Source organism: Budorcas taxicolor, chromosome 21 (genome assembly GCF_023091745.1).
Source record: "Budorcas taxicolor isolate Tak-1 chromosome 21, Takin1.1, whole genome shotgun sequence".
Taxonomy (NCBI): Eukaryota; Metazoa; Chordata; class Mammalia; order Artiodactyla; family Bovidae; genus Budorcas; species Budorcas taxicolor.
In genome coordinates this window covers 71476033-71500887 of record NC_068930.1, presented here as the reverse complement: position 1 = coordinate 71500887, position 24855 = coordinate 71476033, and the positions used below count along the sequence as shown (strand labels likewise).

At 54.5% G+C, this 24855-nt stretch overlaps 1 protein-coding gene across 1 annotated transcript; it reads right to left on the bottom strand.

The window, feature by feature from the left end:
- Nucleotides 1–1628: 1628 nt before the first annotated feature.
- Nucleotides 1629–13259, bottom strand: LOC128066515 (exocyst complex component 3-like protein 4). The gene is made up of 11 exons (XM_052659548.1): nucleotides 13230–13259; nucleotides 8526–8896; nucleotides 7472–7583; nucleotides 7111–7233; nucleotides 6659–6759; nucleotides 6377–6457; nucleotides 4742–4856; nucleotides 3824–3943; nucleotides 3597–3749; nucleotides 2853–2974; nucleotides 1629–1821 (listed from the first exon to the last, which is right to left on the bottom strand). Exons 1-11 carry the CDS (start codon nucleotides 13257–13259, stop codon nucleotides 1629–1631), a joined length of 1521 nt encoding a protein of 506 aa, XP_052515508.1.
- Nucleotides 13260–24855: the final 11596 nt, after the last annotated feature.

The window sequence follows — 24855 nt, the reverse complement described above, 5'->3', positions numbered from 1 at the left end:
AGCTGGAAAAAACAGGTGCAGAGAGCTGACAAAACCTGCCTACAGCCTCTGACTGGAAAGCAAGTGGCAGAACTACGCCTGGCTCAGAAACCAGCCCGGGACCCTCTGCCTGCAGCCCAGGGGCTCAGGCAGGGCCAGGCCCGTCAGTCAGGGATGGGGCCGGGGCTGCAGGAGGGGTCTCCTTTAGGGGCTGGGAACGCAAAGCTGTCGAGGGTGCCAGGGGCTCCCCGTGGGAAGCTGGCCAGGACCAAGCCAGGGCAAGGCCTCCTGTAGCACGGCTCCTATCCGAACTCTGCTGGCCACCAGGCTGACTCGTGGGGTCAGGCTGGCTTGTGAGTCCCCTGCTGCTCCCGAGGGAAAGAGGTGCCCCTTGGATACCTGCCCACGCCCCCGCTGGCTGTAGGACCTCAGGCCACCCGTGCTGGGGCCTGGGGTGAAGCAGCGCAGATCCCCATCCTGTGCTGGCCTCAGTTTCCCCAATGAGACTAGGGCTACCTGCCAGCATCAGCACTCACACGCCCCGACCCCACCCCACAACTGTTCCCAGGGCCTGGAACACCAACCTCTCCTCTTCCTCCTTCTGGCCCCGCCTCTGGCCAGGCTGTGCCTGGCACTTGCTACTGACCCCCCAGGAAACCAGCAGGGGGGAGGGTGGGGGAGAGGCAGCTGGTGCGGCCTTCATCAGCGACTCCCTGTCAATCTCCCATCTCAGCACCCCCTTTCTTGGAGAGCCCCAGGTTGCCAATGCAAACGGGGTTTCCTAGCAGCCTTGCTTGCAGGCTGGAGCCAAATTTCAGTGCCACGGGTTTGAGAGAGAAAGATGAAGAGGGAGGTTTGCAGGGGTCAGGCCTGAGTATGCTCCTTGCAGCCTCATGTCTAGAGCCAGGACTGGCAGGGTCCACCCCTCCACACACTCACTCCAGGCTGACACCTGCCCTGTGGTAGCATACAACTTTCGCTGCTGGGAAGTCCCTTGCACATCTAACCCAAACACCTCAAGCTGTGGAACAAGCCTTTCCTTATCTGCCAGGGTGCAGGCTGTGGGGCAATGCTCACTTGGCACGTGAGGCCAGGGGCCTCAGGGAAACCAGGGTCAAAGTTTGTTTTGCTCTGTAACCATGGCAGTGGGCTTTCCCAGTTCAGACTTGCCTCAGTCTCCCTGTTGGTACAGTGGGCAGGAAAAGGCAGTCAGCACAGAACCTCTGGCCAGCCCCTGGGTGCGTGGGGAGACAGACCTTCTGTCTGCAGTCAACTTGGCCCCGCGTCTCCTTAGACAGATACCATTTTATTTCATGTTCATATTAAAAATAAATACTCTGTTCTTCATTTTCACATTGGTGTGGTGCCGGACAGTTAGGCACGGAGGCCTTCCCGGGTGGGCAGTACCAAAGGGAACTTCTGCACCAAACCCTCCTCCAAATGCCTGGAATGCCTCTCAGGCTTGCTAGCATGCCTGGCATGACCTCCCCTGGCCATCAGGAGAGGGACAATGGACGGTCCTGCACGGGGGGCTTCAAGCCTGGGGCTGCGCTGGGGCTGCCTCCTGGTCCCCGGCTTGGGGCTCGGTCCCTAGGGGCAGGTGGCCGCCCCTCCGTCCCCCGGGGCCGCCCCCTCTCAGGCCAGCAGCGCTAGATGCAGGTGACCAGCACGTCCACGCAGGTGCCCAACTTGATCTCCTCGAGGAGCACGCGGCCCCCAGCGGCCCCGGATCTGCCAGCCTTGGCCGCAGCCCTCAGCACGGCCTGGGCGTGGAGCAGGAAGTGCTGGTTCCGACGGCAGCCCATTCGGTGCAGTGCCAGGATGGCCAGCACGTGGTCCCGCCTGCAGAGACACGCGGGCCCCCGCTGCAGACTCGACAGCTCCAGTGACACCCCGGACCCCAGGGCGAGGGGGACCCCGCGGCTCGCACTGGAAGCGCTAGGGCACCCAGCATTCCTGGGGGTGCCTGGGTCTTGAAGGGTGCAAAGCCCGGTGGAGACGGGAAGAGGCAAGCCTGATGGGAACGGCCTCTGAGCCCCAGGCAGAGGTTCCGGAAACCTAGTGGACCTAGGGAGGCAGCAGGGGGCTGCCATGCCGCGATGCCGGGAGCAGGGCAGGCAGGGGAGTCAGAGCCTCTTCCCCTGAGAACCGTGCTGGGGAGCCCCGGCCCAGCGGCAAGCAGAGAGGCACGTGGGGTGGGAGGCTTAGCCCAGTGTGCCGCCCCTCCCGTCCGGAGCACCCCAAAGAGCTGGAAGCACTGTCTCCCGCAGCCAGGGAGGGCCGGCCAGCCTGCGCAGGAAAACCCCGAGGGGCCAAAAGGGGAACCTTCCTCCTATGCGCAGTTACTCTGAATCAAGGCCAAACAGATGCAGGGAGCTGGGATCAGAGGATTCTCTGGTGGGGCGGGGCGGGGCAGGGGACCAGGAAGGGGCTAGGCCTGGGCTTTCTGTAGCCTCCCCATCCTGGAATCTCCAAGGCCATGGAGAGATTCAGATGGGATTTCCACGTGCGTGATGACTCAGCACCCCCCCAACACACCCCCTAGGATCAAAGACTTCTTCCTGCTGGCAGGTCTCTGGGCTTCCAGAAAGGGCTTTCTCCCGGAGCTGGGGGCCTGTGCCTCCCCCTAAGACTCACTGGAGGAAGGGCTCTGGCTCCCTTCAGACTCCAGGGACCACAAGACTGAATGAGGACGGTGAGATTAGAACACCGGGGAAGGGCAGTGAGGATCCTACCAGGGTCCCCATAGCCTGAGGGTCCGGGGCCCGCAGGTTGCGCTGCTGGCACCTGTGCACGGAGGCCGGTGCTAGTCCGAGCCCCGCCCCGAGGCCCCTCCCCATCTCCCGTCCCAGAACCAGCTCCGGGGTAGGAACCTGATGTCGGGGTAGCTTCTGATGAGCGTCTCCAGGTGCCGCCTGATGTCGTCTTTGTGAGTCTCGCCCAGTATGTCAGCCACGCATGGGATAGCTTGGCCCAGCCACGTGGCCTGGGAGCCCTGCGGAGACGCGGCACGGTGGGCCACCCCCGCCCCCGCCTGCAGCCCCTCGGTGAGTGCCCGGTTTAGCCCTCCTGCAGCCACCACCGCGGCCCCACCGGGATGCCTCCCGCCCCATGGAAGGGGACGCGCCCCTGCTCAGGGTTCCTCTTCCCTCCCCACCCCACGGCGCAGAGGAGGCTTTCCGTGTCTGCTCAGGCGGGTGAGCCCAGGCCCCGCGGGGAAGGCCTGCCTGGCATCAGACGGGGAGTCGGGGACCAGCGGCCCAGATGAGGGGTGTCTGTGTGGGCAGGACATGCCTGAGCTCGCTCTGCTGGGGGTGGGGTGGAGGAGAGGTCCCACACAGTCCCCGCCCCTCAGACGGGGCTGCGACCCTCATCCCTCCCCTACATCCCCCACAAAGTACATGCAAATCAATGCAAATATATGCAAACGGTCCTCCCCACCTGGCCCGGCCCCAGCACGTGGAGAGTGCCTGAATCCTTTGCCAAAGCCCGCCCACCGGGGGGTCTCTAACAGGGGGGAGCTGAAATCAGACTGAGGGGGGCGTTGTTGGAGGGTCCGCGGGCTGGAGAACCCCCAAGAAGGCCAGCGCCCCAGGGCAGTCGGGCAATGCTCCTACCAAGCCCTGGAAGGTGCTGCTGATGGCCTGCACCTCGAGGCCCATCTTCTGGGAGCCGCTCCAGCGGTCCACACCCCGGAGCCGCTCACGGGGTCGCAGCGCCTGCGCCAGGTACTCGCGGACAACGTAGCGGTGCACCTGCTGCAGAGTCTCCTGGGGGTGGGGGCACGGTCACCGGGAGGAGCCCTGGGCACGCCCCCACCAGCGCCCGCCCCCGCCCCGGATACCTGGGCCAGGGGTGGGGCCATGTGCTCAAGGAGGCCCGAGAACGCCACCACCTTGTCCATGAGGGGCTGCAGCAGGTCCTGGGTCAGCCAGGCCTTGGTGCACAGGGCCCTGAACAGCAGCTGGGGGCAGAGCGGTGGGCAGTTTGCCAAGGGCTGACCCCCAGCACCCACTAGACCTCGCCTGGGCACCCAGGGCATGGCTCCGGACAGGGGTGATTCATGCCAAAGGGCGAGCTGGCATCAGGAAGAAAGTCTGGGGAGCTGAACCCCTTTCTACGGTATCTTGGGGACAGCCCCTGTCCTTGCTCTAGACCTTTCCCTGATGAGAAAACTCTGAGACTGCCTCCTCCAGGCCGGCAGGCCCTGTGGGCATGGTTGGAGTTTGAGCCTCTAGCCAGCCCTTGCCTCGGGAGTCCTGGCGGCGCTTTGAGGGGCTGGATGAGGCGCCATTCCCTAGATGCACCCGCTCTGTGGAGAGGGTCCTCAGAGAGTCTCAGAGTTCGTCTCTGAGAGGAGAGTGAAACCGTTAGTCACTTAGTCGTGTCCAACTCTTTGTGACCACATGGACTGTACCTCCGTCCATGGGATTCTCCAGGCAAGTGTACTAGACTGGGTTGCCATTCCCTTCTCCAGGGGATCCTCCTCACCCAGGGGTGGAACCTGGGTGTCCTGCAATTATAGGCGGATTCTTCACCAGCTGAGCCACCAGAGAAGCCCAGGGCGTGAAGGAAGAAGGGAATTGTTCCCAACTGTTCTTGCTCAGCTGGGAACCTGTCTGGGTTCCCTGCCTGCCCTCAAAACACCACCCCAACACGCCCCTACGGTAAATGAGTGCTGTGACTTGGGCCCCCGGGCTCCAGGACACAGGGCGCACCTGCTGGGCAAGGAAAGTGGGGAGAGAAGGGCCCGCCCCCTCACCTGCACAGCGCCCTGCAAGCCCTGGAGCAGCTGCTTCTGAAAGGCACGGGTGGCAGCCCCCAGGGCTTTCTCCAGCTCTCCAAAGCTTTCTGGGAACTTGGCCAGAAGGTGAGTCCTGGGGAGGGAGAGGGGCCAGGATTGGGGAAAGTGGGCAAGGGCTCACGGCCTGGCATACAGCTGTGAAGGCTGGGTGCCACCCCCGCTCCGATCACTCAGACTATAGTGTGAAGGGCAGCCCCCTGGGGCGGCACAGTGGAGAAGCCCTGGGAACGGTCATGTGAGGGGGCAGAAGTGCGCCCGGGAGCCGAGCACGGAGGGGTGGGCCAGGGGAGTGTCGAGGTCCCACCGCATGGCAGGGCCCCTGTGGCAGGGCTGAGCCAGACCTCATCCCTCCTGGTGACAGAACAGTGCAGCACAGCCCCTCCTGGCACAGAGGCCCTCCTCAGACGCTCGGGATAGTTGCTCAGTCGAGTCCGACTCTGTGACCCCATGGGCGGTAGCCCGCCAGGCTCCTCTGTCCATGGGATTCTCCAGGCCAGAATACTGGAGTGGGTTTCCATTCCCTTCTCCAGAGGATCTTCCCAACCCGGGGACTGAACCCAGGTCTTCTACATTGCAGGTGGATTCTTTATCCTCTGAGCTCCCAGGGAAGCCCTTTGAGCCTCATAACTGCCTCTCCAAATATCACAATGTCCCCATTTCATCACTGAGGAGACAGGGCTAGGCTCTCCCAGTTTGCAGCCCAGGGACACAGAAAGTGAAGTCTCTCAGTCGAGTCCAACTCTTTGTGACCCCATGGACTGTAGCTCGCCAGGCTCCTCCATCCATGGGATTTTCCTGGCCAGAGTACTGGAGTGGGTTGCCATTTCCTTCTCCAGAAAGGCAGGGACACAGAAAGACAGGCTAAATTTCTACCAGGGCTTGACCAGAGATGGCCTACACCAGAGTCCCCTGTGCCCAGCACCAGACTGGCACAGTCTAGGGACAGAAGAGTGTTAGTGAGCCAGTGCCTTATCACGGTCATGCTTTGGGTTCCCAGATCCAACAAGTACTGCCTGCGTGACTGGACCATTGGCGATGCCTTTCTGAGCCCCCACACTGCATTCCGTCTGTCCATGGGGACATCACACCATCAGCAGTAGCTGATGCTTCTTCAGCTGGGGACACTATGGCTTGGCCTGGGGCTGAAGGCTCTGGCAGCCCGCAGGGGAGGGCCACTGCCCCCTGGAGGTAGAGGAACCCAGGCCCCAGCACCAGCAAGGCCCTGAGGGTTGGGGTCGGGAGGGAGGCAGGCTTCCAAGAAGAGACAGGGTCCCTAAAAGTAAGAAGGCTGAGTGGGATGAGGGAGGAGAAATGGAGCCCTGGGTGGCAGGGATGAGCTGGGCAAGGTGGCTGGAACCTCGGCCTCTGCTCAGCCTTGAAGTTCCCTGCGTCCCTGCCAGGGCCTCAGCTCTGCGGGGCCAAGAGAGGACCCCATGGCGGGGACAGAGGCGGGGCCGAGCACGGAGAGGGGGTCCCCTTCAGAAGGCCTCTGGGGATGGCCGCTTTGGGGCCGCAGGGCCAGCGTCTGCGTTGCGGTTCCAAGGGCTCGCGCGCCCCCTGCCGGTCGCGCCTGGCACCGCGGGACAAACCCACCTGAGCTCCTCGCAGGCATTGATGCTGGCGCACAGGTTAGGCTCGGTCACCGCCCTGGACTCCAGAAAAGCCTTTTCGAACCTGGGGGGCGGGGTACGCAGGGGCCTTGAAGACTCTCCCTGGCTGCTAAGACCCCGAGTCCGCCCTCCAGGTTTCTCCCTCCCAGTTGTCCGGAATCTCGAATTCCGAGGTAAGGGGATGAATGGGTCCCCCCCAGGGACAACCAGCGTCCACACCCTGGCCACCCCGCCCACCACATCCCGGCCCAGGATTCGCCCGCACCTGTGCAGGAAGAGCCCCAGCGCCCGCGCGCAGATCCCCAACGTGGTGGCCTCCAGTTTTGCGGAGATGGCGCCGGCCGCCTTCACGTGCTCCGCCACGAGCTGCGAGCGAGCACGTCTGAGCCCTCTGTCCCGATGGCCCCAGCGCCCAATCGTGGCGCAGGGACGTCTCCACCCTCCCCGCTCTGCTTCCCAGTCTCGGCTCCGACTTCCAGGGGCCCCGATTTCCAGGGGGTCAGCCGTCCCAGCTCCGCACATCCACGGGGTCCCCCCCGCTCAGCTGGGAGCTGTGGCCTCGCTCTCCTAGCCTGGTCATGAGACCCGAGGACTTCTGCCCGCGCCCCACGTGGGGCCTCAGGCTCCTGTTCGATGGGGAGAGGCGGTTGTGACTGTGTCTTATAAGAGAGTCTCCACCGCCAGAGGCCCAAACCCACGTCCTTCCCTCCGGCGCACCATGCAGACGTCGAAGGACAGCGGCGTGTGGTAGAGGCCCCGCAGCTCTTCGGGGGCCTCCGCAGCCGCCCAGCGACTCTGCTCCAGCTGCAGGATGCCATCGAAGCAGCTCTCGATCTTGGTCTGTGCGGGCCAGGGAAGGGGCCGCGGTGAGACCCTCCCAGGAGGGAGACGCCCCCACCTCCAAGCCCTAGAGCGCGCCCTTGGCGACAAGGGCACCCCTGCCGGGACACAGGCCCACGCCCGAGGCCGCAGAGCGGAGAGGCTCGGACCCTGGGCACTGCGCCTCCCTACCCCGCTGGCATTGACCACCCTCTACCCGGACCCCGCCCGCTTCGGCCCGGCCCCGCCCCGGTCTCGCCTCCAGGAAGCTGGTGTAGTCGTCTTCCAGTCGGGCCCAGACGTCCGGTGCCAGGAGCGGGGGCAGCGGCTCCGAGGGCAGAGCCTGGTCCTGGGAGCCCAGGAAATCAGGACTGGAAGGCAGGGCGGGGCCTGAAGGTCTGGGCGGGACTCTGATGCGGCCGCGGCTGCACCCACTGCCCTCTGCCTTGGCTCAAAGCCTAATGCCATCGCTGTGAGGCCCGGAATCTGGGCTTCCATTCACCTGCCCGGCACCCCAGCCCCCCCTCCGGGATTCCGTGCCTAGCGCCCCTCCGCCGGGCTTCCCACCTCAGGATTTCCTGGCTAAGCAGTCGGCGGAGCGGGCCCGAAAGCATAAAGAAGGCAGTCCGGATGGACCTCGACCAGCTTGCTTCGGGAGTGACCTCCACCCTCTCGCTCGGGGTTCACCCAAATTGAGCTCTAAACGCCCCCGGGACCTTGCAGTTCAGGGTCCAGCTAGGATCCAGCCCACACCGGGGCGGGCGCCTGTCTGCAGCCACGCAGAATATTAAGGAGCCCAGCACTTTGGCGCCCCTCCAACTGCCCGCCTGCCTGGGGAGCTGGGGAGCGCTCAGGGGCACGCGGGACCCACCCCATCACGTTCTGCAGAGCCCTGAACCGAGGTGTCCATCCAAAGCAAGACTGGGGGTGAAAGCCAGCCCTCAAGAGCGCGGTGAGCCGTGGTTGTGTCCAGCCTGGAGGGGGCGCCCGTGGCCAGTTCACTCAAAGGCCCCGCGTGGACTAGGGGGGACTCACTGGGCTCGCCGCCTCGGAAGCAACCCCGCCCATAGCGCTTTCCAGCTTTGGGAACCCGAAAGGGAGAGCACCAGGGTCTGGGAGGGGGAGGAGAGAATGTCAAAGGGCTCCCGGATCTCGGATCTTGGGTGCCTAACAGCCAGCACTCTCCCGGGGAGGAAAAGGAGGAGAAAGGTGCCCTGTGCCCTTCAGGGCAGGTTCCGGAAGGCCTCGCGGGCGGGCAGTGCCAGCCCCTCCTCGCCCTCGCCCCACCCCCCGGCCGCCGGCCCGGGCCTCACCTGCTGTAGACGTTGGCGGCCCAGTCCAGCAGCACGTAGAGCTGCTCGCAGCCGCGGGCGTCGTGCGCGAGCTCCTGGAGGCGCCCGGCCACCGCGCCGTGGAAGGCACGCAGGTAGGCCTCCCACGCCGGGAAGCCGGCGGCCGCGTAAGCGGGGTGCACCTCCCGCTGCACCTTCTGCAGGTCGCGGCGAACCAAAGCGCCGAGCTCGGCCAGGAGCCGCGCCAAGTCGGGGGGCAGCGTCGGCTGCCCCTGGGCCTCCCTGGCGCCCTCCTGCCCCAGCGCTTCCTCCCAGTACTGGCGCTTCTGCTCAAAGCGGAGCTCAACGGCCCCCGAGGAGGACGTCCACCCCTTTCCCTGGATGTCCCAGCACTGGACGGGGGTGGGGTCAGGCTGCAAGGGGCTGGCCCAGGCCACCAGGGGCTTATCGAGGCCTTGCAGCCCACAGGGAAGGCTGTGGGAGGGGCCTTGGTTCTATATTTAACCAGGGGCTGGAGGCTCCTAACTCCCATTCTCACCCATCGATCTTCTCCCCGCTGCCCCTCGTAGAGGACTGGGAGGGGGTCTCCAGGGCGTGGGGGCTTGGGCGCAGGGCCCTCACCACCCCCAGGCTCCCTCAGGTTCTGCTCATTCCCCACCCCCTTTCAGCCCCTCCTGCTGTTGGGGAAAAAGAAGAGAAACTTCTTGGCCTGCTGGGACCTCCCACCCTCCCCACTGTGTAAAGACAAGTTCAAGGTGGTGGGGGGCCAGCAAGTTCTCACTTCAGCCCAGGGAACTAGGGCCCAAAGGTGGGCAGGACCTGCTGAAGTCACTGCGCAACCAGAGGCTGAGCCACCCCCCTTTCCCCGGCCACCCCCACCAGGGGGACAAAGGCCAGGTTGGAGCCAGCACCTGACCCTTGGGTGATATTGGGCCGGAGCAGCCTCTCTGCAGGCCTCAGTGTGCCTGGGGTGATTGACACCAGGATGGACAGGGCCCAGTCCCTAACTCACCCCCTTCCCCGCACCTGCCTGCAAGATGTCCCTCCAGGGGACAGACATGCAGGGGGTTGCCGAGGCCTATCTTCCTCTCCCAGAGGCAGCTCAGCAGCTGGAAGGAGGCTGTCCCGAGGGAGGGGCCAGCCCAGGTGCTCAATGCAAGCCTTATCAGCCCTGCCCTGGCCACAGGTCGTGGTTCCCCCAGGTGCCAGGACTCAGGGACCATGCCCTCAGGTCAGCCCCGATACAGCAGGGAGCATTGTGCCAGCGGCCCTCTGACCCCGCCGCCCCCCACCTCCCACAGTGCCCCACAGCGACCAGCAGAGGCAGGAGTGGTGATGAAGGAGCCATTTCAGCGGGGCCCAGCCTGCCCTGCTCTGGGCTCTGTCTCCAGGGAGTGTGGGGGCAGGACAAGCCAGCCTACCTTGGTTGGCAAGAGCTCCCACCTAGTAAGCACCTACTGTATGCTCGGTCCATGCCTGGCACTGTCAGATCCCCATGACAACAAAGTGACAGGGTGACATTCTCCCCACTTGATAGATAAGGAAACAGGCTCAGAGAGGGGCAGGGTCTTGCCTTAAGCCACACAGCTCAGGGGCGGGGAGTCAGGACCAGCCCAGGTCTGGCTAGGAACCTGGGAGCAGAGGCTGAACCCTGTCTCCCAGTAACAGCAGCCCGGCGTTGCTGCCCAGGGAACCCTTTCTTCTGGCAGAGGGTCTGAAGATGGGCAGGCTGCCAGATGCCAGGAGTAGCTTCAGACTTGAAGTTCTCCAGGAAGCCTAGGGGAAAAATCTGGGGGAAAGGGGGTAGCTGGCAGCTGGGTCTCACGGGAGGTAACAGAGGCAGACGCTTGAAACCCAGCCACCCTGCCTGACAACCTCGTCCCAAAGCCCATCGAGGCCCCCTGGTGTTCCCTCTGCCCTCTGCTCCCTGAATCCTGCTTCAGCAGCTTCCCAAGTCATTCTTGACCTTCAGAAGGCACCAGTCAATCAGGTCACTCTCCTGCTTTAAACCTTCCGTGGCTCCCCACAGCCTGGCATTTGAAGCCGCCCTCTCCCCCCATCATGGTCTGAACTTCCTCCAGCCTCATGCCCGGGCCTCCTGGGCCTGCACCCAGCCCGGCTCCCGGCTTCTGCTCAGGCAGCTCCTCCTCCCAGCCTCTCCCTCTGCTCCCCAGCGCTGACCTGGATTTCAGAAGCTGGGGTGCAGTCGCCTCCACCTCCCAGCTGTCCGTGGGCTGCGCTGTGCCGCCAGCCTGCTCATCAGGCCCCGGACTGGCTCCTTGGAGATGGGGCCTCCTCACTGGCCTGGGGACCTCTGTCCATCCACCCCTCCTTATTGCCCAGAGGCAGCCTGCGGGGGCAGTGAGCCTTCAGTGTGAAAATCACCCCTGCCTATGCGGGCCCTCTTGTGTATCAGGCTGGTGTCTTCTGTCCTGGGCCCCTATCCTGGGCCTGCCTCCCCAGCCATGGGGCCTCTTCCTGGCTCTCTCTCTCTGTTCTGTTGCCCTGAGTGTTCAGAGGCCCTGGCTCCTGTACCTTGGCCTCAGCTGAGCTTCAGGAGCCAGGAAATGCAGGCCTGGGCTCTGCCCTGAGGCCCATGTTCTCCAGGTCAGGGTATCGTGCCCACTGCAGGGCCAGTAACAGGGGTGGGAACACCACCCAGAAGCCATGCTTACCGGAAGCTCCCACCTGAGGCCACCCTATCTGTGACCAAGTCACATCTGGGCTCCCCTCACCACTGGGTATCTCCATCCTAGCTTCTACCCACTTTCCCCAGGCCTGCCCTCCTATAGCAGCTCTTCCCAGGTATCCCATCGCAGTCCCAATCTTTCCAACTCCCCAGGGCCTGGGCCATCACCCCATCCTTCAAAGCTCCAAAGTAGCCACCTGGGGCAGAGGACTGCATCTCCCTCGTACCTCCCACCCATCATCCCCCCATCACCTGGTCACAGGTACTAACTGTACTCCTTCCTAGACCCCCTGGATTCCATCTCCTTAGAGGGGTCGGGGGTCTTGCTATAATATAACCCTCCCTTAAAGCCCTTCTCTGCAGGTAAGATTCTTCTGAAATAAGGAAGAAGAAGCATGTGTGCTCTCAGCATTCAACATTTGCCTAGAAGATCTAATTAAGTCAATAAGGCAAGAAAAATGAATGAGGTATAAATATTGGGAAGGACCTGATAAAAATGTCATTATTTGGAGGTGATGTGATTACCTGCTTAAAAATAGCTTTCTTAAACTCCAGAAAAGCCTATTTTTAAAAAGTTTTCCCTACTTTCTTCATTTTAAGTCTGAATTTGGCAATAAGGAGTTCATTATCTGGGCCACAGTCAGCTCCTGGTTTTGTTTTTGTTGACTGTATAGAGGTTCTCCATCTTTGGCTGCAAAGAATATAATCAATCTGATTTCGGTGTTGACCATCTGGTGATGTGCATGTGTAGAGTCTTCTTTTGTGTTGTTGGAAGAGGGTGTTTGCTATGACCAGTGCATTCTCTTGGCAAAACTCTATTAGTCTTTGCCCTGCTTCATTCCGCATTCCAAGGCCAAATTTGCCTGTTACTCCAGGTGTTTCTTGACTTCCTACTTTTGCATTCCAGTCCCTTATAATGAAAAGGACATCTTTTTTGGGTGTTAGTTCTAAAAGGTCTTGTAGGTCTTCATAGAACTGTTCAACTTCAGCTTCTTCAGCATTACTGGATGGGGCATAGACTTGGATTACTGTGATATTGAATGGTTTTCCTTGGAAACGAACAGACATCATTCTGTCGTTTTTGAGATTGCATCCTAGTACTGCATTTCAGACTCTTTTGTTGACCATGATGGCCACTCCGTTTCTTCTGAGGGATTCCTGCCCACAGTAGTAGATATAATGGTCATCTGAGTTAAATTCACTCATTCCAGTCCATTTTAGTTTGCTGATTCCTAGAATGTCGATGTTCACCCTTGCCATCTCTTGTTTGACCACTTCCAATTTGCCTTGATTCATGGACCTGACATTCCAGGTTTCTATGCAATATTGCTCTTTACAACATCAGACCTTGCTTCTATCACCAGTCACATCCACAGCTGGGTATTGTTTTTGCTTTGGCTCCATCCCTTCATTCTTTCTGGTGTTATTTCTCCACTGATCTCCAGTAGCATATTGGGCACCTACTGACCTGGGGAGTTCCTCTTTTGGTATCCTATCATTTTGCCTTTTCATGCTGTTCATGGGGTTCTCAAAGCAAGAATACTGAAGTGGTTTGCCATTCCCTTCTCCAGTGGACCACATTCTGTCAGACCTGTCCACCATGACCCGCCTGTCTTGGGTTGCCTGGCGGCCATGGCTTAGTTTCATTGAGTTAGACAAGGCTGTGGTCCTAGCATGATTAGACTGACTAGTTTTCTGTGAGTATGGTTTCAGTGTGTCTGCCCTCTGATGCCCTCTTGCAACACCTACCATCTTACTTGGGTTTCTCTTACCTTGGGCGTGGGGTATCTCTTCACAGCTGCTCCAGCAAAGCGCAGCCGCTGCTCCTAACTTTGGATGAGGGGTATCTCCTCAATGCCACCCTTCCTGACCTTCAATGTGGGATAGCTCCTCTAGGCCCTCCTGCACTGGTGCAGCCACTGCTCCTTGGACGTTTGGTTCCTCCTCCCAGCCGCCGTCCCTGGCATCGGGCGCAGGGTGGCTCCTCTTGGCCGCTGCCCTTCGGGCATGGGATCCTCCCGGCTTCTACCCCTGACCTTGTACGTGGGGTAGCTCCTCTCCGCCATGCTTCGTGCGCCGGTCGCAGCCGCCTGCGCTTAGTGTCATTAAAGGAAAAGAAATAGAAACAGTAGAAGTAACAGCATCAGTTCAGTTCAGCTCAGTTGCTCAGTCGTGTCCGACTCTTTGCAACCCCATGAATCGCAGCACGCCAGGCCTCCCTGTCCATCACCAACTCCCGGAGTTCACTCAGATTCACGTCCATCGAGTCAGCACTTAGGTCACCAAAGTGGGCCGACAACCTACATCCAGACTTAACAGTGCTGGGAACTCCCTCCTTAACAGCAATCTACAGTCCCAACTGGGAGAGGGTCCTGGGTGGTGTGCCCACCCCACGGGTGAAACTTCCAGTCGCCATGGTGGGGGCTCCTGCTTATATTCTCAGGCCACAAATGGATATCATCATCAGTTTGCAGGGCAAAAACGCAGTTCTGGTGTTTTCTTTAACTTTTACAATGCTCTTTGTTTTACCTAGTGAGTCATAGGCCTTCTTAGACCCCGGGGGCTGGCCAGGCCCTCAGGAACTGAAGAGATTCTGAGACCCACTTCCTTTCTCACCTAAAGTGCCTCTTGGCTTGCTGGTAACAAGTGGTGTGCTTGCAGACGGACATGCAGTCCAGGCAGGGTCCAGGCAAGGTCTGATGTGGGTAGAGGCCTGCTTCCCTACATGGTTGTTTGTTGTTTTTTTTTTTTTTTTTACTATTAATTTGTTTATTCTTACTTTTAAATTTGTTTTGCTTCACCGAGTCTTAGTCGCAGCATGTGGGGTGTAGTTCCCGGACCAGGGATCGAACCCAGGCAACCTGCATTGGGAGCGCAGAGTCTTAGCCACTGGACCATGAGGGAAGTTCCTCTCCTGCTGAGGTCCAGCCCCTGCAGGATCCAGGGGTACCCTCAGAATGAACGGCATCGGTGAATGAATGAATGAGTGAATGAGAGAGGAAAGAATAGAAGCTGATATTCCTTGTTTTACACGGAAAGGCAATAAAGCCCCAGACAAGGGACTTGCTCTGTTCACGGAGGCCACAGGCACCCTGTCGCCAGAGTGAAGACGCAGAGCGCCTTCTAGCCGGAAAGAAGATGCAGAGCCCCTTCTCGATCGGGTCTTAGGAGCCCAGGCAGGAGAGTGAATGCAGAGAGCCTCTGTGCTCCAAGGGATCAGCCTGAAGAAGAGAGGGAGGGAGAGAGAGAGAGAAAGAATGACACGGGGTGACCAAGCTTCAGTGAGCAAGGCCCATAACTTTATTTGCAAAAGGAACTTTTATACCTTGACTTGTACATAGAGGGAAATGAAAGATGCAAAGTCATGCAGAGTCAGCCCAAACATTACATCTGTTTTGTCTTTATCGAAACCGGGATTTTTTTCTGCATACCTTTCCCATAAACAATGTTGTGTACATTATCTTCTGGCCTTGGAGGCCTGTGAACATTTTATGGCCCTCTTTTGATAAAGGCTGCCCAACCAGAAAACTTATTTTTCCTTGAAATGTTTTTTCTTTTTATTTCTAATCTATGTCAGCCTCAGAAAGTATTAAACAGAGTTACATTCTCACGGAGTAAAGGTGCAGTTACAACAAAGAAAGAACCAATTAGCTCAAAGGTCCGATGTGGTTAATTCCAAGGTTACTGCTTGTTTCTCTTAAATTCCAACTACATTAACTGTTGCACTCTTAAGTGCACAGTGGATAAGAGATATGGGATCTTAGCAGCAAGCATTGGCTCAACACTGAAATCCTACACCAGCACTATTCTAAAAGATTTTAACTCTTTGAAAGGCTCTATATTTTCAGAATGTTTAGGCTTCCCGTGCCTCTCACGGTTGGGAGGCTGTGAACGATCACAGGCGTAGCTGCAAGAGTCTGGATAAACCTGTCAGGCAAGCTATAAAGCCATCGGCAGGGTTTGATTTGAAATACTCCTTTCATGTCCAGGAGACTTATTCGCTAGAGCCCTAAATTGATTTTCTCCAGAAAAAAGGTGGTCGGGGATAGGCCCCTGTTAATGTCAGAAGAGTTGATGAAAGGCACAAAATAGACAGATTCTGGTTTTGGGATAGATGCTTGAGCAGATCCAGGGGGGCCCTCGAGTCCTGATCTACCTTGCCTGTCAGGTCTCCTCCACATGACCTTGTCATGGGTGGGATGTCCTGTGCTGTCTCCTGGCATCCTCCCTCTTCTGAAGCCTAAACAAGACTTACCTCCATTTTAATTTCCCTAACAGTTTGTCATTACATAGATTTTGCCCTTCCTCTGCACAGAATTCTTGGGAGAGAAGTTAAAAAGTAAACGTGCTAACAATTTGCTAACACAGCCTTAAAATAAAATTCATTCAGACAAATGTAAAATACTTTATTTGTGCTCAGGTTACTGACGCAAGTGTCTCCTGAGACTAAAAATTACAAAACGGGCAGACAGAGCTTAGTTCTTGGGTCTGGGTACACAATTAATACCCAAGCAATGCAGGAGCCTTCTCCAGGCATTCCTACAGAGATCATAACTATATTTGGAGTGATACAAAAAGGGCCACAGCTGCAGTTCAGGGCTGCAAACAAGCTTTCAAATATGTGGAACTTCAGTGAAAACATGAACTAGAACTCTCAGAGCATGTTCTGTATACTATCTCATCTATGCAGCCGTGTCCTACGATGCCTCCTCCACCAGGAAGCAAAGTGTCAAAGCATGAGTATGCCAGACAGGGAGGAAATTTGCAGAGAAGTAACCACTAGTTTGAGGCTCAATTAGTCTCCCTTTTTACTCTCTTTGTGTGTTAGTCCCTCAGTCGCGTCCAACTCTCTGCAACACCATGGACAGTAGCCGGCCAGGCTTCTCTGTCCATGGGATTCTCCAGGCAAGAATACTGGAGTAGGTTGTCATTCTCTTCTCCAGGGGATCTTCCCAACCCAGGGATCGAACCCGGGTCTCCAGTATTGCAGGTAGATTCTTTACCACCTGAGCCATTATGTTAAAGGCATTAATCTAGTAATTCTGAGCTCAAAAATTTACTCATTCCAAATACAGAATGTGATTAAGAAAATCATTTATATTTTTAAACACTATCCCTTGCATTTGGGCCATTATGAAAATCTGAGAAAGCTAACGGGCTGATTGATAGGGACCAGATTTCACACTGGTGGGAACAAATGAGCACTCCTGTTCTCTGCCCATGATCTTGGAGGCCAAGGCATTGGCACAGGCCAGCCCTCTACCCAGCCAGTACCAAGGCCCAAATCTGGGCACATACAAGGTGGCACAGGACCTCACTGTAGCTTCCAGTGCAGGCTAGTCTCCACTGGATCTGAGTGCACACCTGGTCCACCTGGGCCTCGCTCTCTGCTGTGACCTCCAGGCCTCAGCAGTGGCCCTAGCAGGCCAGTGTGTGCCCTGCAGTCAGCCCCTCAACTCCCCTGCTGAGGCCTCCACTATCACCCACTGTGCTTGCCAAGCTCCACTGGCCCTCCAAGGCATGAAGGGCTCATGGAATTCTATACTCTGTTAAACTACCATTCAAAAATGAAAATATTTTCAGAGAAACAAAAATGGAAAGTGTCAGTAACAGACTGTGACTGAAGCATGCACTTCAGGAAAAAGAAAGTGGACCCAGAATGAAGATTTAAGAAGAATGATGACTAAAACAGATAAGGCAAGACTCAGAGAAGTCAGCGGAGGAGTGAGTCTGGATGACTCATTATTTCAGCCTAATAGACAACAGCATATGCAGATGACACCACCCCAATTGCAGAAAGTGAAAAGGAACTAAAGAACCTCTTGATGAGGGTGAAAGAGGAGAGTGAAAAAGCTGGCTTAAAACTCAACATTCAAAAACCTAAGATCGCGGCATCCGGTCCCATCACCTCATAGCAAATAGATAATGGAAACAGTGGCAGACTTTGTTTTCTTGGGCTCCAAAATCACTGCAGACTGTAGCTACAGCCATGAAATGAAGACGCTTGCTCTTTGTAAGGAAAACTATGACAAACCTAGACAGTACATTAAAAAGCAGAGACATCACTTTGCCGACAAACGTTCGTCTACTCAAAGCTCTGTTTTTTCCAGTAGTCACGTGTGGATGTGAGAGTTGAACCATAAAGAAAGCTGAGTGCCCAAGGATTGCTGCTTCTGAACTGTGGTGCTGGAGAAGACTCTTGAGAGTCCCTTCCACAGCAAGGAGATCAAACCAGTCAGTCAATCCTAAGGGCAATCAACCCTGAATGTTCTTTGGAAGGACTGATGCTGAAGCTGAAGCTCCAAATACTTTGGCCACCTGATGCAAGCTCCAATACTGTGGCCACCTTTTCCAGCTGACTCTGTGGAAAAGACCCTGCTGCTAGGAAAGATTGAGAAGAGGATAAGGGGGCAACAGAAGATGAGAAGGTTGGATGGCATCACTGACTCAGTGGACATGAGTCTGAGCAAACTCTGGGAGACAGTGAAGGACAGGGAAGCTGGCATGCTGCAGTCCATGGGGTGGCAAAGAGCTGGGCACGACTTAGTGACTGAACAACAACAACAAAGAGAAATGGATTTTAGAATGATTGCCTTCATGAAACAAAACCAAGATGTTATAAAAAAGGAATACGAGGGACAGAAACACTTAGAAATGAAAGATATGATGATGGCAGAAATAAAACTGCAATGTAAGGCCTAGAAGATAAAGTGAAGATCTCTCCCAGGAAAATAAGGATAAAAGGTCAATAACTAGAAAAAAAAAGTTGGAGAAAGGAAATTAACAGAAAACTCCACAGGATCCAACACATGAATAACAGGCGATCAAAAAGGCTAGAATAAAGAAATCAGAGCTCATAAAGAAATAATACAAGAAAGTTTTGGAGAGCTGAAGGACCCAAACGCACCCCCCCTCCCCCAGAAAGACCCCCAGGGAACACTAAGGATGAACAAATCTCACCAAGGCATGGGGATCACAACGGTCTCGGGCTTCGCCTTGTAACAAGAGCCAGCAGACATCCGAGTCAGGCCTTCAAAGTTCTGCAGGAAAATGACTTTTAACCTAGAATTCAATACCCAGGTAAACTGCCATTCAAATACAAAGGAAGAAAAGGCATCTTCAGACAGTTTAGTTCTCAAAAAACTTTCTTTCTGATGGACTCTTTCCAGGGAAGCCACCAGAGCATAAGACATTCAGTTCAGTTCAGTTCAGTTCAGTCGCTCAGTCTTGTCCGACTCTTTGCGACCCCATGAATAGCAGCACGCCAGACCTCCCTGTCCATCACCAACTCCCAGAGTTCACACAATCCCACATCCATCCTCTGTCGTCCTCTTTTCCTCCTAACATAAGACATGGGGTCCCGGAATTCCCATTCAACAGAGGAGAGGCACAGAAAGAAGTCCCATAAGGAATGAAGAGAAACCCCAGGATGGCAGCGAAGCAGCAGGCCTAGAGAAGACACAGCCTCAAGTGGAACAGGAAAATGCAAGGCTCTACAAGGGCTGAATCATTGCAGATGGTGACTGCAGTCAGGAAATTAAAGACACTTGCTCCTTAGAAGAAAAGCTATGACAAACCTAGACAGCATTTTAAAAAGCAGAGACCTTACTTTGCTGACAAAGATCGGTCTAGTCAAAGCTATGGTTTTTCCAGTAGTCATGTATGCGTGTAAGAGTTGGACCATAAAGAAGGCTGAGCACTGAAGAACTGATGCTTTGGATCTGTGGTGTTGGAGAAGACTCTTGAGGGTCTGTTGGACTACAAGGAGATCCTAAAGCAAATCAATCCTGAATATTCATTGGAAGGACTGATGCTGAAGCTGAAGCCCAATACTATGGCTACCTAACGTAATGAGCTGACTCATTGGAAAAGACCCTGATGTTGGGAAAGATTGAAGGCAGGAGGAGAAGGGGACCACAGAGGATGAGATGGTTGGATGGCATCATGGAGTCAATGGACATGAGTTTGAGCAAACTCTGGGAGATGGTGAAGGACAGGGAAGCCTGGCGTGCTGCAGACCATGGGGTCACAAAGAGTTGGACACGGCTTAGCGACTGAACAACAAAGATATGGGGGAAAGACGTGAGCTTCCATGCTCTCTCCCAGACCCCTGGGCAGCTTTGGGGGTGGTCTCAGAGGTCCGGTGCCTTGGGATTGCCTGGATCGCTGGTAACATGGAGCTGTAGCCTGTGGCTTTGCTCTCTTAGGTTAGCTGGTCCTCCCCAGAGTTGGAGAAACATTTTCTACAGCATAGTTTTAACCTTATTTCACTCTACTCAAGAATATAATAGTTCCTTAGTCATTTTATGAATTCCACATCTAAGTGGTTTCCAATATTTTGCCTTCTTTAGCAGTTTAAAGTAACTGCTGTGTTTTTATCAGGAGTCCATGAGCATTCCAGGGACTAATTCCTCAAAGAAGATGTGATATGTGTGATATATGTATATATCATATCTTCTTTGGAATCTAAAATAAAGTGATAGAAATGAACTTATTTGCAAAACATAAGTAGACCCACACACATAGAAAACAGACTTATGGTTACCAAAGGGGAAAGGTCGACGGGAGGGATAAATTAGGAGTTTAGGATTAGCAGATGCACACTTCTGTATATATAAAACAGATCAACAACAAGGTCCTACCGTATAGCTCAAGGATCTATATTCAAATTTTGCAATAACCTATAATGGAAATGAATCTAAATATATATTAAATCTATACATCTGAATATCTATATATCTGAATCACTGCTGTACACCTGAAACTAACACAACTTTGTAGATGAACTATACTCAATGAAAAACAGCTTCATTAATTAAATAAAAGAGCTCACCGGGTAGACCAAGGCTGACTGAAGGCTTGTTTTCTGGTGATTTGATGAATAACAGTTCTGAGTTGACTTTTAGGATCCAGACCAGATGTCCCCACAAAGCAAGGTGGGAGTGATGGGAGCTTTTAAAAGAGGAGATGCCCCAGCTGTTGGGGGTGGCTGACGTTTTTCTCCCTGTTGTCAGCCCCACGCACTTAGCAATTCCTTCTGCTGGGGTCTCGCATGCTGGAGGCTATTCCAGAGGAAACAGGGTCTTCAGCTGAACGACCTGTGCTTCAGTCCTTAACAGCATCCAACAACGGCACAGTTTATAAGGAAAGCCATACCCTACAGATGTTAGGTTAGATTTTATTAGTAAGCAGAAGCATGATATATGTATAAGATATATCAAAATCCTAAATGTCCAGCTGGAAACAGTTTTATGAAGTCAGCTCCTCCTGTAATCAGGACCCCAGAAGCCCATATTAGGACTGCTCACACCTCTGCTGGATCCTCAGCTTGAGCTTCTAAGACAAGGCATGTGGCTTCAACTTGAACCGCAAGCTGACTAGAAGGCTGGCCCTGGGTGCGAGTTACAGAGGAGACTTTCTAAGTATTCAGGGCTCGGGCCAGGACAAACGTCTTCCGTGCCACCTTTAAGTGGAGTTCTCCACCTCAGCCCACCCTCCCACCAAGAGTCCAGTCCTTCCTGGTCTTGGAGTCTCAGTGCTAACCTCGCCCAGGTCCTGGCCTGCTCTCCCATCTCTCATGGCCGTTGCAATGGAAAACCTTTGGTGCCCCGGATGAGCGAACAGCCCTAGGGCCCATGGCATCAGTGCTACCCAGCACACTGGTTGTCAGAGTCTTTTTCATTTTTGGCCATGGACTTTTCTGTTTACTGGGATTCCGATTAAGGATTAAAGGACTTTTGTTACAGTTCATCCAAAAGTTCTAAATGTTTCCCTCAGGAAACGTCTTAGGGACCCCACTCCCCTGGATTCTGGGATGGTATGCGGCACGGATCTTGCAGTGGTGCCTGTATGCTGTGTCTGGATGGAGGCCCTTTGGCAGAGGAGCCTGGGGGTGGGGGGGCCTGTGCATGGCCACTGAGGCCCCCCAGCCCCAAACCTGCCCTTTCTCTCTGCAAATGCCAGCAGCCCACAGTCCACGCTCCACTGCTTGTGAGTCTGCAGAATTTCACGAATGCACTTAAAGCCTTGTCCACTGATTGCACTAGCACAGCCCCAGCTGGATGAGATCTGGAGACCCTCCCCCACAATTCCCCAGCAAGCCAGGAGCCCAGGTTTCAGGCCTCAGGAACTCATGAGTCAACAAGGTCTTTGGATAAAGCTGTAGTTGGAGAAGCTCACAGCAGCGCAGGAGGCAGGCCCAAGGGAGCAGCCTGTGAGGAGGCCTGTTTTGTGATCTGGCATCAGGAACTTATCCTCCTAGGCCATGTGAGTCGTCAGAATCCCCAGGGCAGGGCCAGGGTGCAAACCGGCCCCAGCCTCACCCGCAGGCTGTTCCGATTCCGTGGCTGGCTGGACCTAGTTCTGGGCCCTGGAGGAGCCCCTGGGCTTCTGGAGCACAGCCCAGCACTGGGCCCCCACAGCAATGAGCAGCCCCAGGGTGTTTCCAGGGGCTGAGGGTGAACACAAAACCACTGAGTCATTTCTTCAGGTTCCCCATACTCCTGGCACCCAGGGGGAAGGCAGAGAGCCTGACTTTAGGCAGAAGTTGCCTTTGCAAATCTCCAGGCAGTGGCCACACACCTGTGCCATTGCCAAGCGGTGGAATTCAGTTGGTGGTGAACTGCAGAGTTCCACCTCTTAGTGTCTGGTATGTTTTTTTGTTTTGTTTTGTTTTGTTTTTAGCTCTCAAAACTTGAAAAACTGGTTAGAAAGAAAACTTTTCACTGTCTCATCTTCCTTTTGAAGCAGAAGTTATCAGTAATTTCTGCCAGTTAAGAGTTGAACAGAGTCAATTCAAATTTTAAAAGACAGGTCTCCAATACCTTTAAAAATTGCACCAAAGACAAAAAAACTTAGGGAAAAACCTGACCAAGGAGGTGAAAGACTTATGTGCTGAGAACTCTAAACTATCAATATAGGAAACGGAAGATGATTCAAAGAATGGAAAGATAGCCCATGCTCTTGGATTGGAAGAATTAATATAGTTAAAATGGCCATGCTACTCAAAACAATCTATAGATTTATTGTGATTCTTATCAAATTACCCATGACAGTTTTTACAGAACTAGAAGAAATAATCCTAGAATTTATATGGAATCATAAAAGACCCAAATTGCTAAAGAAATCCTGATGAAAAAGAACAAAGTAGGAGGCATAACTCTTCCAGACTTCAGAGGATACTACAAAGCTACAGTAATCAAAATGGCATGGTATTGGCACAAAAGCAGACATAAGGATAAATGGAAGAGAATATAGGGCCCAGAAATAAATCCAGACACCTCTGATCAATTGATCTTCAACTAAGGAGGCAAAAATATACAATGCAGGAGGACTGTCCCTTTAGCAAGTGGTTCTGGGAAAGTTGGACAGTTGCATATAAACTAATGAAGTTAGAATACTCCCTCATACTATACAAAAGATAAAATGGCTTAAAGACTTAAATGTGAGGCAAAACACCATAAAAGTCCTAGAAAACAACATAGGCAAAACTTTCTCTGACATAAATTGGGAAATGTTTTCTTAGGTCAGTCTTGAAGCCAATAGAAGAGCAAAAATAAACAAATGGAACCTAAGAAATTTGCAAGCTTTTGCACAGCAAAGGAAACCATACACAAAACAAAAAGACAGTCTACAGACTGGGAGAAAATATTTGAAAATGACGCAACCAACAAGGGCTTAATTTCCAAAATACAGAAACAGCTCATACAACTCAACAACGACAAAAACCAAAGAATCCAATTGAAAAATGGGCAGAATGAAAGAAACATTTCCCCACAGAAGACATACAGATGTTCAACATTGCCAGCTATGAGAGAAAAGCAAATCAAAACTACAATGAAGTAGCTTCTTCCGTCAGTTAAATTGGCCACCATTAAAAAGTCTACAAATGACAGATGTAGAGAGAAAAGGGTGGAGAAAAGGGAACCCTTGTACAAAGACTCAGCAGTGGCCACAGGACTGGAAAAGGTCAGTTTTAAGACGGTAGGCGCTGAGAGAGGGCATCAGAGGGCAGACAGACTGAAGCCGGGTGGCCAAAGTATTGGAGCTTCAGCTTCAGCATCAGTCCTTCCAGGGAATATTCAGGGCTGATTCCCTTTAGGATTGACTGGGTTGATCTCCTCACTGTCCAAGGGACTCTCAAGAATCTTCTCCTACACACACACATGTGTGTGTGTGTGTGTGTATCTGAATCATTTTGCTGTATAGTAGAAATTAACACAACGTTGTAAGTAACTCGAATTTTTAAAAAAATGTGATAGGTTCCCAGGCTCTATTTAAAAACAGGCTGGCTTCTCTGGTGATGCGGTAGTTAAGAATCCATCTGCCAGTGTGGGGGACACGGGTTCGATCCCTGTTCTGGGAAGATCCCCCACGCCTCAGAGCAATTAAGCCCGTGCACCACAACTCCCGAGCCCACTCTCTAGAATCCACAAGCCTCACGACTGATCCCACAGCCACTGCAGCCCGAGTGCCCAGAGCCCCTGCTCTGCAACAAGAGAACCACTGCGATGAGATGCCTGAGCACCGCACCTGGAGAGGAGCCGCCACAACTCGAGAAAGCCCAGCCAGCAACGGAGACCCAGAGCCGCCAAAAGAAAAAATCTGTAAAACCAGTAAAGAAATCTTCCAGAGAAAAACAGGCAAGAGGACATCAGATCTTATTTAAGATGGAAGAGCAAGGACCAGGTTTATCCTCTGAGCTAATCAACTGAAAACCTCAGCAAGGCTAGCGGACAACAGCTTTTAAGACACTGGGCATCAGGCCGTGAAGACAACAGACAACAAGGGAGGTGCGCCCTCTGCTGTGCACGCGAGCACCAGCTGGGGTATTTCCAGGACAAGAAGCAAGCCCGAGACCCGGTGTCTCCTGAGCAGAGTCCAGGAACCACGTGCCGGATTCCACAGGGCAGAGTGCTGTAGAAGAGAGAGACACACAGAGAGTTCTGGAGGCCTTCAGAGGCTGCCCTGCAGTGTCGGCTGAGCACCAGTGAGCACATGCTGGGTCAGGACGGGGTGGGGGCCAGTGATCTACCCGAGGCTGGGAAAGAACCACCGTGAGGACTGGAAAGAGCAGCAGCTGGCACTCACACAAGGCGGGGGGTAGTCGTTTGTACCATCAGCCAGAGTAGGCATGTCTCAGCTCAGGAGCAGGAAAATTACCCCGGACCAAATGCTTCTTGGACCCCACCTGTGAAAATGAAAATGTTAGTCACTCAGTCGGGTCCGACTCTTTGTGGCCCCTGGCCTGTAGCCTGCCAGGCTCCTCTGTCCACGGGATTTCCCAGGCAAGAATACTGGAGTGGGGTGCCATCCCTTCTCCAGGGGATCTTCCTGACCCAAGGATGGAATCGGTGGCTCCTGTATTGCAGGTGGATTCTTTCCACTCTGAGCCACCAGGGAAACCCTGGACCCCACCTAACAGAGCTTAAATGCAAATCCCAAAAGGATCAGACTGTTTCCAAGTAACTCAACTGCAACCAGAACAAATACCAAGAATAGTTGCAGGATGCAGAAATATCCAGCACCAAACGGTAAACCCCACACGGTCTGATTTCCCATCAGAAAGTATCAGGCATGCAAGGAATAGGAAAATAGAAGCATAAGGAGGAGAAAAAGCAGCCGCCAAGATGGACCCATAACTAATGCAGCTGAAAGAATTAG